The 14,807-nt window shown below is 33.1% G+C and overlaps 1 protein-coding gene across 1 annotated transcript; it reads left to right on the forward strand.

The window, feature by feature from the left end:
• Positions 1 to 356: 356 nt before the first annotated feature.
• LOC140060716 (CCAAT/enhancer-binding protein zeta-like) lies at positions 357 to 14,620 on the forward strand. The gene is made up of 24 exons (XM_072107035.1): positions 357 to 522; positions 820 to 965; positions 1,983 to 2,148; positions 2,517 to 2,625; positions 3,527 to 3,783; positions 4,602 to 4,727; positions 5,192 to 5,281; positions 5,490 to 5,574; positions 6,034 to 6,118; positions 6,766 to 6,862; positions 7,240 to 7,324; positions 7,736 to 7,850; positions 8,478 to 8,619; positions 9,055 to 9,183; positions 9,648 to 9,807; positions 10,099 to 10,181; positions 10,735 to 10,888; positions 11,222 to 11,348; positions 11,589 to 11,698; positions 12,529 to 12,574; positions 12,733 to 12,944; positions 13,096 to 13,271; positions 13,680 to 13,761; positions 14,096 to 14,620. Exons 1-24 carry the CDS (start codon positions 373 to 375, stop codon positions 14,239 to 14,241), a joined length of 3,078 nt encoding a protein of 1,025 aa, XP_071963136.1. The 5' UTR covers positions 357 to 372; the 3' UTR covers positions 14,242 to 14,620.
• Positions 14,621 to 14,807: the final 187 nt, after the last annotated feature.

Genomic DNA, 14,807 nt, shown 5'->3' on the forward strand with positions numbered 1-14,807 from the left:
ATATGGTTGAGTAGGTAGGCTCCTAGGACTATTCTATTATGAGTGAAGGGAAATTATATTATGTATTACTATATGAATTAAATATTTGTAGAGATATACCAAGTAAATTTTCTTTAAAAAATAATTATTATATGTTTAAATATATTTTAAAGGTTATACACTCTTTATATATTAAACTGCTAAACATATACTATGTTTGTAAAATTGTACCTCCCGGCCCTTGTTTTGGATTTTAAATTGCAGTATGGTGATTGTCTATATACACTCAGGTTTCATGTGATTTCGCTACTTATTTATACTAAAAGAATCAGATCAATTCCGTTTAAATAGACTTTTACACACATCAATCAAGAAGACCGATACACGTGAAAAATGGGACGTAAAGTTGGTAAAAGAAAACACAAATTTGAAGTAAAAAATGAGGCAAAAATACCCAAAGATGTAGTACAAGGAAATATTGATGAGAAAGAACAAAATGACAAGTTTGATGTGAACCTTGTTCAAGAACTTGGCGGAGACGAAGTAAAGTATTGTTTGACTATTTTATGAAGCAAGGCTAGGCCTGCCATAGCTAGCTGCTGGAGTGACTATCTGAGCCGTGTGATCTGAGACGAGGAATGTGTGTGAAAATGCAAGTTGTGGAGATGCAGGTCATTTCGTCCCAAATTCAATATTTGTGAATATCACAAAAACTGCACGACTGATCATATTGATAATGAAAATGATAACAATTGCCCTGTAATTCGTAAAATTTAATATTAATTTAATAATACCCTTACTTGCTTTAAATTGAATATGTAAATCTTTTTTTTTTTTCAGGAAGACTATAATTTATTAAAAGATGTTGAAGATGACCCGTTGAAGGAAGAGTTAGAGCTCAAAGATGATGGAACAGAGATTAGTCAACAAGAAGTTGCTGCATTCCTTAATAGTTTGGGTATAAAAAAGTCAAAAGATATCAAAAGGTTTGTCTATATTAATATTAGATATATTATTCATGAATTATACCAAAATGCTGGGGTATTGAATTACTCTTTAAACATCTGAATATTATCAGCTAATTAAAATATTTTTCATTTGTCATCATTGTTCTCGTTTGTGACTTACACCAAAATTATTAATCATGTTTTTATGCATAAATATTGCACAGCATTTTACAGAATATTAAGAAAAAAAACGAATTTACAATTTCTAATTATTATTTACATGTTTCCGATGTTTATGCACTTGTCAATTGCATGACCCACTATACGACCCCCGGGAGAGGTGCGTCATTTGTCCGATGTACGTCATACTTTTGAATACCATGACGCACCCGTGCGTCAAAAAGGTGACTTACCTTTAGGTGACCATGACGCACCCATTTTGACGCACTGTGACCATGTTGTTTATGATATGGTGGGTGGTAAAGTGACGGTCATTGACACACCTTGTTCATTGATGCGACGTACCATCTAGGTTTTTTGACGCACCCCTGCGTCAGTAATTATTTGTAAATGACGCACCCATGACGCACCTCTCCCGGGGGTCGTATAGTGGGTCATACAATTGAAAAGTGCATTATGTACTCAAAGTATCCCTATATAACTTTTTATCTTGTATTTTTAATCTGTTATAATACTGCACGTTTTTAAATTGTTGCAATATTGTTGTTTTAATCTACCAAGCAAAGTGAATTTTCATTTTTATGGACAAATAAAATTTCTTGAATCTTGAATAGACATTCATTTGTTTATAGTATATTTATTATTACATAATAAAAATCAAATAAAAAAAATATGACACTGCAAAGATAAATATTAAAAAAAAAATTCTAAAAGAATATAAGTTACACTACACAGTTTTAGTTTCATTAATCAATCAATTTTCCTCTTTATTTTAATTTATTTGAAAAAAAATAATTTTGTTTTGTCATCATTTATACATAATTATTCATTTTTAATTTTAATCGTTTGAGTAAATATTTTTTTTTTCATTTTAAGTAAAAAAACAAAAGAACAGAAAGTAACGCCAACAACCAAGAAGAATACACACGAGCAAAAAATAAACAAATTCATAATAAAACCAGATTTATTGAAGAAACTAACGCAGTCGCCTACTTACAAATCTTATCTATTCAAGCCTGGTAGTAAATGGTATGAAAATAGGGTAAGATCAATGCATTTATCACCTTTAACATGTGTAGAAGTGCATGTATTTTACTGGCGGAAAAAGTAGGCTATTATCACTTTTTCTGGCAAACTAAACCCATTTCCAGATCCATCCTGCCGGGGGCCTGTGCCTCAAATACTCGTGTCCGAACCCGCATTGTTGGATCCTGTCCACGGCCCTGGTAAGTTAATATACAATATCTGAATGTTTTTTTGTTATATCCAAAACAATCGAGAGTCGTTACGATTGGAATATTGGTAGACTTAAGGGTCTGATGTTAACAGGTCAATTTTCCAATGACACTATTAACTGTCTGGTTTTTGGAATACATATTATAGTGATAACGGTTTTAATTATTTTAACAGTTTAATGAGGATCCATTGAAATTTAAGCAGATCAACGATGAAGCACTGAAAGTTTTCCAGACCCATGCTGCTAAATTGTATGCTAATGAAGTGGAACTTTACAAGCAAAGTATGTAAATATTTTCCTATAGGTCCATGATTAAAACAAGCTAAATGCAGGTTTCAAGAGATGGAGATCAAAAGATTAATATCTGGTGTTGCATGTTAACCCCAATGGAATGTTATTTAATAACAATAATATACGTTATACTTACTTACTGTGACCTCTATCCACTCATATATACTGTATACTATCTTTTTTTTTTAACATTTGTTTGAAGAGTGGAAAAATAAACGAAACTTGGGCCAAGACATACTTAAACTTATATGACTAGATTCCTCCATTTTTTCCTATCTGCCATTATGACAGCCAGTTATTTTGTCTGCATACAAATCAGTCCCTAGTACATCAATTATAATATCCTTTATAAAGCGCCTAATTGGAAACCTGTAAAGTGTGTACGTATTATTATCCTACAAAGTTGTGTCTTGACCTTTCCAGGTACTCATTTGTACACCAGGGAAAATGCAAATAAAGTGTCTTGCATAAAGAACCCACTATCTCACAATCAGTAGACACAATTCTCATAGATGGCACCTTTCAATCTTAATTTAGATTGAGTTAGAGTAGAAGACTATTATTTGTATTAATTTCATACACATTTAAAAGTGAATTACAAGATGGATAAATTATAATCGTGCTTATAAACTCAGTTTTAGGCTTAGAGAGTGGAGTTAAAAGAGTTGTGAGGATTGAACTCTGACACTAGGCCAGTATTGAACCCTCACAATAGGCCAGTATTGAACCCTGACACTAGGCCAAGATTGATTGATCCCTGACACTAGGCCAGTATTGAACCCTGACACTAGGCCAGGATTGAACCCTGGACCCGGAGACTGGAAGGCTCTATTATGCAGTGGTTCCATTATGACTGAGTGAAATGTAAGAAATTATTTTATTTAATTTTTAGGAAAAGATTCTGGTAACAGCTCTAAGATGCAATGGATGAACACTGTGATATCAGCTGGTGTACTTGCAGACAAGGTTGCTGCTCTTACTCTACAGATACAGGACTGTGCCCTCCATAACCTGTCAAGCCTAGACTCTTTACTGCAAATGGTGAATAAGAAAGGCAGAAGAGAGGCTCTAACTGCACTGGAAAATCTCAAGGAGCTTTGGATGTCAGAGCTCCTTATTGAGGACAAAAAACTGAAGTTATTTTCACAGGTTTGTATGCCTAATAAACACATTCTTTATTTCCTTTACTGTACACATGGCTTGGTCACATTTATGCAGCGAAGCTTAAGCTTTGTCTACACTATCAAACCTTATGTGAAGTATATATATGGACATGATGATTGTCATACCATATTTGACCACATCACACCTTTTTTGTCATAGTAACTAGTTTGATAGTCTAGAAAGAGCATTAGATTTGGTGTTCCAAATGTTTTATTATGTTTTGAAAATTGTTTCTATTTTTTTTTCTTGTATCTATCAATAGTATTAATAATGAAATATTGTGTTTTGATTTGAGATTCAATTATTAAATAAAGTTGAATTTATAATATATATTTATTAGTTAAAGATGTAATGTCCCCCTGAAAAATAATTCTTAAAAACATTTTTGGTGAATATGCCATTTTAATGTAACATAATGTTTATCCACTTTGACAACAAATTGAATCAAAAAAACATTTATTTACCTGAAAAAACTGTAAATTAAAGCTAAAAATGGTCAAATTGGCTGCCAGCCAATTGGTTTTTGGTTAAATTTAACCATTTATTTTATCATTTTATAAGTGAAAACATAATTTTTTTTTTTGTGGTTTTTTCTATGGAAGTGAATTACTTTATTAAAACTACAAAATAACATATTCAAAGTCTTATTTAATTAATTATTTATTAATTTCATGTTTTTGGGGGACAATACATCTTTAAAATTTAGACATAACTTAAGGTAAAATATACCTACTGCATATGTGTCAAACTTTCTTCACATTAGCCCACATAATCCTTTTAATTCTGATTATTTTCATTGGCAGCATCCATTTGATCAGCTGACTGCAATATGTGGTAAAAGCAAAGAAAAACGAGACAAAAGGCTGCTGATGTGGTACTTTGAGGATGCTGTGAAGAAACGCTACTCAGAGTTTGTGAAGACATTAGAGGTTGGTAGATTTGGAATTAAGAAGAAAAAAAATTGGTTAAAATTATGAAATCACTATGCACTACAGAACAACCTAAAGCCTTGTCTAGACTATCAAACTAGTTGACAAAATAATGTGATATAACATCATTGCATGTTTTTATTGTCATTATTCTTTTTATATGTAGGGTATGCATACAAATCTTGAATTGCTGCAGTCCTAGAAAGCCCATCCTATTTTCTTTTAAATGTTTATATTGATTTTAACTCACTGTAACGTTTTATTCTCTCCCACCCCCCCTCCTTGATTTTTAACTGTATGTTTTGATGTTTTATTTTTTAAACAGAATCGAATACAATGATTTAGTCCATGTAGATTGACGCTGGTCTCCCCAAATTTCAGTTTCTTTTTACTTATGTAAATATTAAAAAGCACCAAATAAACAATGATATGATAAATAATTTGTTATTGCAATTTTTCCAAAGACCCTTTGTCAAGACACTGTACAAGCAGTAAAGACCAAAGCACTTAGCACAATGAAAGAACTGTTGGTTGGTAATCCAGAGCAAGAACAGGTAGGTTTCATACCAGTTAATTGATTATGCCTGTCCATGACATTTGATTGGTTAATTTCCTTCAGCATTAGTTCTATTGCACATTAAATATAGTTCTATTGAATAGTTTAAAAAAGTTTATAATTTAATTTGCAATGCAAGGTTGTTGACACTTCTAATATATGAAGTGAAACTAACTGTATTTTGACCTTTGACATTTCTTTGAAAGGTGTTACTTGGAAAACTTGTAAATAAGGTCGGAGATCCAGAATCAAAGGTCGCATCCAAAGCGGTCTACCTGTTGCAGCAAGTTGGTAAGTGAACATCATTTGTTCATGTGTATGGATTTCTAGGCCTACTACGTTTCTCTATGTGCATGTAAATGAGAGTTATTAGGCACAAATAAGTTGGCCTTTTGACTGCGTTTATGCTGCAATGGGATAAAGATAAACATCTATTGAGCCTAGATCGCTTTGAGTTAATGGATGAAGAAGGCTTATTTAAATAATAGACAATGAAAATAAACCTTGTCTAACCAAAGCAGTCTAACAACAAGACATTGGGCCCGCCTTGTCAAGATAGGAACTCGTAACAGTTCTTTTATTGTATGTCTGGCTGCGACAAATACCAACAGTACTGTACTATGTTCCGCAGTGTCTGTTAAGGGGCAAGGAGGAACTGATTGTGGCGGAGCCACAGATAAATCCTTTGATCTCTAAAGCTCAGGATCCTTAACCATACATTTTGAAATATTTGTTTTGTTCTATATTCAGTTTCAATACATCCAAGCATGAAAGGAATTGTTATTCAAGAAATTGAAAGAATGCTGTACAGACCTAACATTAGTGCCAAAGCTCAGTAAGTATCACTGTGAAATGTATGGGCTCATTAGATTTTAGGATTTCTGCAACTAAACTGAATGTGGTCAGATATTCCCCAGAGGCCATATTCTCCATTCAAAATTAAGCTCATTTGCATAAACTCACAGGGGTCGTTTACATTATGTTATCGAAAGCTACTGTATGTGCTGAGCAGTGAATCTTAAATGCTTTTGGTTGGGTCGCTTTCATAGCTGCTTTTTTTTAGCTAATTCGTCAAAATACACAGCTGACTGTAAGGCCCTCGCTAATGCGGAATGCTTCACCGTTCTTGATTCTGCAGATTCCGCTTTCAAACATGAGGTCAAGGAAGCCCTCCACATCATGTGAAGTAAACCTTCCTTGAACAAACATACTTGGATGTCATGCTTGCCATATGATTGTTTTACGCCTACGTTCCTTGTTGTTTTATCATGCTAATTACTTCCTCATTTACATACAACCTTTCCTATTGGTATATAAGTACTCTGTTTTCTGTTCTGATGATCAGAATAGTTTCTCGAAATGCCTCACAATCGTTATTTTAACTCGAAAGTTCAGTGGAATCATTCATGATTTATCTAACAGCTCACTCTATAATAATGCAATTTAATATTTAAATTAAATTTATTTTCCATGTCTGTCTAGGTATTTTGGTATATGTTTTATGAATCAAGTTATTTTAAGTCATGATGAAGAAGATTTAGCAACTAGGTTAATGGTCATATACTTTTCTTTTTTCAAGGTAAGGTTTGATTTTGACAAGAACTATGTTATTCTTTGAAGCTCTGTCTACACTACCCCACTTTATGTGACAAAAAAATGTAATGTGCCCATATATGGACGTGATGATGTCATATCACTACCCTATTTGGGCATATCACTACCGTATTTGGGCACATCATATTTGTTGTCAGACTACTTCGACAGTGTAGACAGAGCTTTAGCATTTTTGTGATTGGTTAAAAGACAACAAATAAATAAATATTTCTTTTACTGTAGCTAGCCAAGTCAAAGAATCGCATAATAAATAATTTTGTGATAAAAAGAATGGCAGACAAACTCATTTTGCCTAATGTGAAGTCATATATAAACAGTTTCTTTTATAACCAATGTTTGTAGGCTTGTACAAAAAAGAAGAAAGTCGATCATAAAATGATAAGTGCTGTACTCACAGGTGTGAACAGAGCATACCATTATGCTAAGAGTAAGTTAGTGTTTCTTCCGAAAAATTGAAACAAAAATGTGCACACAAGCCTGTGGTTATATTCACCAATCACACTTAAGTGAGATATTTCCCTTAAATATTAAGTATTTCATTTAACTCAATAAATATTTAAGTATTTCCCTTAGGGTAAGTGTGAATGGTGAATTAGGTAAGTGTACACTAAACCTGAATTTTTAACTAGTTATTCAAGAAGACTGTTTCTTACCACCAGAGGGCCCCTGGATCAGCTTGCCTGCAGGTTCAGCTGGAAGTGTTACCCTCTCTAAATAAATTTCAAATCAAGAATAAAATGGTCCTTTAAATGATTTTTGGCCTTGACTGCTCGACCACTCAACTCAAATTCATCCAGCATAAATGTTACTTTGTTTTTTGAATTTATGTTTTGTTTAGTTGAAGATGACAAGTTGGATGAGCAGACAGACATGCTGTTTAAGATGGTGCACACGTCACCTTTCAGCACGTCAGTACAGTGTCTCATGCTGCTGCATCAAGTCATGAGTTCACGGTAAACATTCAGATCTTCAGATTCACTATCCTTATAATACAGCCATACAACGGTTCTCTTCAGATCACTGAAGTTAAGCAACGTTTGGCCCGGTTGCATTCTGGATGAGATACCCTCTGAGAATAGCTGCAGGTGCTGTATATACCAGAGGGTGGTGATGTATGATAATATTGGACTAGCATGTGATAGGCATGGGTTAGAGCCTATCTGTACCATACTGATTGCATCCTTTAGGCAAGATGCTTTACTCTCATTGCCTCCTATTATATGCACATAATAGCTAATATTTCAAGTTTCACCTATAGATTATTATTAATATATTATATTAATTTAACGGTGAAGACATTTGTGTTTTTAATTTGATTATCTGCTGTCCCCTTTGATACTGCACAAGCCGGCATATTTAGAAACAATTTCATTAAAGAGTTTTCATCACAAAATTAACTTGTTATAAGAAGGAAAATAGAGCTAAAATGAATAAATAAATACTATATTGTAAAACCTCAAATCAGCTTCTTTTTCAGGTTTTACAATAGTAAAATAAGTACACTGATAACAAAACAACTGTATTCTAAATTACAAGATAAATATTTAAATAATAAATAACATTTTATAAATTGTTTTCAGGCAATCAACATCAGATCGTTACTATAGTGCACTTTTCAAAAAGCTTTTAGACCCATCTTTAAAGCAATCTCCAAAACTATCAATGTTTTTAAATTTGTTATACCAGTCATTGAAAGGTGATGTTGTTGTCAAGAGAATAAAAGTAAGTGAAACTACATCTAAATGTAGAATCTATATTAAAGGGACACCTTTGGGACACAAAAAAGGGTTGACTAATAGAGGTTGCCCATAGTGTTGAATCATTATGGGTATGTGTCCCCTTTATTGGCCGTATTGTTAAAACAATCATTAATAGATGTATCCTGAATAGTGCTGTCCCAAAGGATGGTTCTATTGTACTGTGTATGCTATGTCTCTCTGATGATATTGATATTAATTCCTGCATCAGGGTAGAAGATATTAAAATTCAGGTGTGAATGGAAGCCTCCCATTGCCTCAACAAATCCCTTTCTTAAACATACAATCTTTTCCAGTGAAATATTCTGTTTTTACACTAGTATCGTGCATAGTGTTATGGAAACCAGCCGTGGAATACCCATGTATGTTATTAACTTTTTACACCTTTTTTTTTTGCTAGGCATTCATAAAGAGACTCCTTCAGATCAGCTGTGAGCAGCAGCCTCCTGCCATCTGTGCAATGCTGTTCCTTATATCAGAAGTCATTCAGTCAAGGCCGCAATTGAAAAGTATAGTAGAAAAAATTGTGGTAGGTTACTTTTCCAATAGTTAATATACTACACAACCACATAATGTAAGGGTCAGTTTTGTCTTGGGATGTCTGCAGCGATGTTCACAAATTTTAGGGATTAAAAACATGTAGCTACAGGATGTACCAATAAATGTTCAGTCATTTCAGCTGTTGGTAAATAATTTTGATTGAGGACATTCGGAGGGGGTAGGTGTAGTTGGAAGAGGGTGGGGATGGTGTGGGTGGAGATAATTATTACCAGCTTTAGCTGAAATTCCTTTATGTGTTAAGCTCTGTCTACACTCTCAAACTTAACAAAATGTGATGTGGTATATATGGACACGATGATGTCATATCACTACCATATTTGGGCACATCACACTTTTTTTGTCAATCAAGTTTGATAGTGTAGATAGACCTTTAGAAATGTCTTGTTTATATATACTCTGGAACTGTATAACAGACTATCGCTTTTCTTACAGGATTCTGATGATGAAGAAGAACATTTTCATGATGTAGATGATGGCAGTACAGATGAAGATAAAGCTAAGGAAGCATTATCAGATAGTGTCGCCATGAATTCATCAAATACTGGAGAAAAACATTCCTGGATTCACAAGGATACTAAACCAAAAAACAAAGGTACTGTAAAAAAAATATAAAAAGTTCTCAAATTTTTGCCCATTCATGATGTCATATCACTAACATATTTGAGCATATCACTACCATATTTGGGCATATCACTACCATATTTGGGCACATCAAACTTTTTTTCTCAAACTAGTTTCATAGTGTAGACAGAGCTTTAGAAACACATGGTGTACTGCAAATTATATTGTATTTATATAAAGAGAAATTAGTCCCTAAGTAGCTGTTTTATTATTTACCATTTATTTATTTTTGCACTTAAAACTGATTTATTATTACTGACAGGGTTGAAGACAACTTATGACCCTTTAGCAAGAAATCCATTGTTTACTGGTTCTGAGAATTGTGTATACTGGGAACTGAGAAAGGTACAGTTATATTTTAAAAACTAATAGCATAATAGCTTTAAGTTTCGTTATACTAAAAAACCCCTATTTAGGGACAATATTTTTGGTCCTGAAGATGTCTCCTTAGTAGAGGTTCTTATTCAGAGACTGTTCACAGACTGTTTAGTCCCTATTATATGTTTGTCTGTGAATACATATTGGTATTTATTCTGATCAAGACAATCCCAACAACAGGACACTGAGCTCGCCTTGCCAAGATAGGAACTTTGATCTTATGCCTGGCTGTGACTAATACCCACAGTACTCTACTATGTACATATTCTCCGCGGCGTGTAGTGTATGTTAAGGGGCGTGGAACTGATCACGTCCTAGTCACAGATAAACCCTTTGATCTCCGAAGCTATGCATCCTGTTAGGTTGCCTTGTTGTGCCTGATTGAACCAAGAACCTTTGATGAAAAAGCAATCATGTAAAACCTCAAACTACTGTGCCACTGTACACTGCTTAATTGTCATTAATATACTGAAAGAACCATGTATTTATGTTAATAATATTTTATATATATATATATTAGCTTTCAGAACATTTTCACCCAACGGTATCGTTATTTGCAACGCATTTGCTAGCTGGTGATCCTATTGTCTATATGGGGAATCCCCTTCAAGATTTTACGCTCATCCGATTCCTGGACAGATTTGTCTACCGTAATCCAAAGACAAAAGAAACAGGTACGTTGATATTATTTGCATAATTTATTATTTATTATAGGCAGAAGTGTACAAAACAATGGTAATAATATCTTTTGTAGAACCCCTTGCAGGGGGACACCTTCAGAACCCCCATAATAGAGGTGTCCCCTGTATTGCCATAGTGTTAATATAACATATATTGCCCCATGTTAGTTTCATGGGAAAGTTTCTACATAGAGGTGCAAAGAATAAGAAACTCAATTCCAAAACACACACAATGTTCTGTACATAAATTATAGATATAAAAGTGAAAAAAAAGATAATATAATTCTTTTAAATTTAATTGATTTTAAATTGTTTTTTTTCCCTCAGAAAGAGTATCTGTCATGCAGCCTCGTGTTTATGTAGCCCCTGAAATCAGACGACTTGCTGTCAATAGTAAAGAGTTTCTAGATAAAGATGAGAACAGTATTCCGATGGATGAGCTTTTTTTCTATAAGTAAGTCATCTATATAAGTCATCAAAACAACTGATAGCATGGCCTGGTCCAGGATTGCTTCACTTAGCTAAAGCTCTGTCTACACTATCAAACTTTATGTTTTCAAACAGAATGTGATGTGTCCCAAATATGGACATGGTGATGTCATATCACTACCATATTACTTACATACTATGTACAGTATAATGCTACAATGTCAAATATTTCCTAACTGTTGCATTGTGATCATATTTCTAATAGGTACTTTGAGCTGAAGAATAAGAAATTTACCAAAAAGAAGGCGAAGGTAGTTGACGACATGGACTCTGACGCCTCAAGTGTCAGTGATGATGAGTTTGAGAAATGCCTTGGTAAGTGTGATCTTGTGTGTCATCCTTTGAATAGGAGTCTCCTTTGAATAGGAGTGAATAGTAGGTTTCCCCTGAATAGGGATCTTCTTTGAGTAGGAGTCTCCTTTGAATAGGAGTGAATAGAGGGTAACCCCTAGATAGGGGTCATCTTTGAATAGGAGTCTCTTTTGAATCGGAGTGAATAGAGGATGCCCCCTAAATAGGGGTTATCTTTGAATAGGAGTCTCCCCTGAATAGGGGTCTTCTTTGAATAAGAGTGAATAAAGGGTGTCCCCTGAATAGAGGTCTCATTTGAATAAGAGTGAATAGAAGGTGTCCCCTGAATAGGGGAGAGAGTGAATTTTTAAAATTTATTTTATTTAAAACATATTTATACAGGATAAGAACATCAGGTATCAGGTAGCACCTGTTTTAAATATAGTCCTGTTTATAGAAAATAAAAGGTTAAAACATGCATACAAAATTCTTTAAAACTTGTAAAAACAGTAAAATAACAAATTGATAATGAATATGGAATAGTGGTCTCCTTTGAATATGAGTGAATAGAGGGTGTCCCCTGAATAAGGGCCTCCTTTGAATAGGAGTGAATAGAGGGTGCCCCCTGAATAGGGACTGCCACAGTTCTGAAACTTATATTTTTCCTTGTTCATATCATAAGTAAGTTTCCCTGAATAGAGGTGTCCCAAAGGATGGGTTCTACTGTAGTTAATTTGTAATTAAATGTTTGCAATTTATATTTTATTTGCTTGTTTATGCAAGAAAATGTTATGAGTTCAAATTAAAATCTGTTTACCAAGCAAATTAATTGTTTTTACTCTATTGAACTCTAGATGAACTTGAGAGTGGCGAAATGGATTATGACATAGATTTTGCTGGGTAAGTCAACACAGTATATCCGATTTGTGAGACTATAAATATGTACCCAAGTTATTTAATCCTACTAAATGTTCCTAAATAAAACTTAAGAGAAAAGGCACATAATATCTTTTTTAAGCTTTTTTCAATTATTAAATTAAGCGTTCAATTTTTTGCAGAGATTTTCATAAATCAAAAAGCAGCAAAAAGAAACATCAAACAGATTCGGACGAATCAGATTTTTCAGAAGATTTAGACAATCCAGATATTGACGATGATTTCAGTGATAATCCAGATATTGATGATGATTTAAGTGATGATTTTGATGCAGATGATTTTAAAATTGAGAATGATAATTTTGATGAAGAAGCATTTGATATGTCTGAAGATGGTAAGATCGATATCCTAGGCAATTTGCCTAAATATATAAACAAAAAACAAAAAAAAATCTATACAATATAAAATACAATATAGAAAAAATACATAATAATAATAAACAATACATAAATTTAATAAACTAATTTTCTATATTTTTTAAATAGATGAAGAATTTGCACTTGATAGTAGAAAGGGAGGGAAAAGTAGCGCAAATAAAGACAAGAAAGGTTTAAAGGACAAGAAAGCGTCCAGTAAAGCTAAGAAACGAAAAACTGATTCTGAAAGTAATGTGTCGAAAAAATCCAGAACAGGAAATGATGTCACATCGGTTGTTGAAGAGGTTAGTAACATTTGCCATAATATTAATCATTTTAGCACCATGATCTAATGTCGCTGTTTCTCATTACTGTATACTTTGTCCAGTATCATTGCAAATTCTGTAATACAGTGTCATAATGTGTATCACATTGTGATAGCCTGAAAAGCCTGACCTAACAGTAACCTTATTCCCATCATTTCCATCATAACTAAACACCACCCGCACCACATGCCAACCAATGCTATATATAATAGTACCACATGTGTCTAAACCTAACACTATCCTGCTGCGGGTTTTATAATTCTGTATAGCATTGTCAGGCGTGTGATGTTTAGTAGGATCGTTAGCATTCCAATGTTATTTTTTTTCTTCATTTGTAGGCCAGAAACTTTACTTTTCTTTTGTGACATGTATCTTCTGTTATTTTAGTTTTCAATGCTTATGGATGAAAATGTTGGATCAAAGAGGAATGCCGTTGGAACACATGCTTTAATCAATCGTGACAAAGCCAGTAAGTAACGCAAATTAATTGTCTAAGCAAACCTGAATTGTAAACATTTCCACTGAAATCTATTTTGATTTTCTACATTATTTATTTGCCCTTGGCCTCCAAATAGTATATATATTCTTATTTTGCTCTCTTGAAATGCACCTTACAAATACTCATTTAAAACTCACAGGGTACTGCCGCAGATCCTGTCTTTCCCACCCCACCCTCCCTGGGCATATTTTTTGGAATGTGTGATGGGTGGTCACTTTTATGGCAAACCTTAACAGTTTGGGTAAATCAGAAACTATGTTTTAGGGTTTTTTTTGGTTCTCAAATTAAAATCATTTGTTTTCAGGTGCTAAGCAGCTTGATTGGGAAGAGAGGCGTGATAAATGGATGAGAGGAAAAGACGTAAAGTCGATGATGAAACTAAAGAGGGAGAGATCAAACCTCAGGAAAATAAAAGGACAAAAAAGCAACAAAAAATTCAAGAAAAAATGAAAGAACAATTTATTATAATTGGAATTATTAAATACAGTATGTAACAAAATAGTAACAATTGCTCTATTGTCTTGAACCTTTTACTACTGTATGCATCATTCTTTATATGTATCATTTGTTTGAATATATTAATAAAAGATTGAGGAAGAATATTTCTTATATGATTGTTTGCTTGGCTAAGGAGGTGATGCACTTTTCCTAACCAATCCAGGTTCTTACAAAAACTTTTTAAATGTATTATTTGAATAGCCATAATAGTTTTATTAGGATCGATCCGTTTTATTAATTTAATAAAAGTTAATAAATGTATTGCAAAAACACCATTGATTACATTATATGAAAGTTCAAATAAAATAAACATTTTTACATAAAAAAATTGTTGATACATCCATATTTTTGTTTCTTTGTGTAATATTAGTTGTGTTAATTACCACAAACTATAAAACGTAAATAAATAAAGATTATAATTTCTTAATAAAGAAACATAATTATTTAATTAATTTAATTTTAGATACAGTATTATAGCCTACTACTACTGTAGGCCTAGTAATTAATCTGACTAACTT

This window comes from Antedon mediterranea, chromosome 10, assembly GCF_964355755.1.
Source record: "Antedon mediterranea chromosome 10, ecAntMedi1.1, whole genome shotgun sequence".
Taxonomy (NCBI): Eukaryota; Metazoa; Echinodermata; class Crinoidea; order Comatulida; family Antedonidae; genus Antedon; species Antedon mediterranea.

Excerpts from the sequence above, each read along its gene's own strand:
- LOC140060716 (XM_072107035.1), top strand. The coding sequence starts at position 373 with ATGGGACGTAAAGTTGGTAAAAGAAAACACAAATTTGAAGTAAAAAAT. Across the intron at positions 4,728-5,191 it reads AGTTTGTGAAGACATTAGAG|ACCCTTTGTCAAGACACTGT; the intron begins GTTGGTAGATTT and ends ATTTTTCCAAAG. Across the intron at positions 7,325-7,735 it reads AGCATACCATTATGCTAAGA|TTGAAGATGACAAGTTGGAT; the intron begins GTAAGTTAGTGT and ends TGTTTTGTTTAG.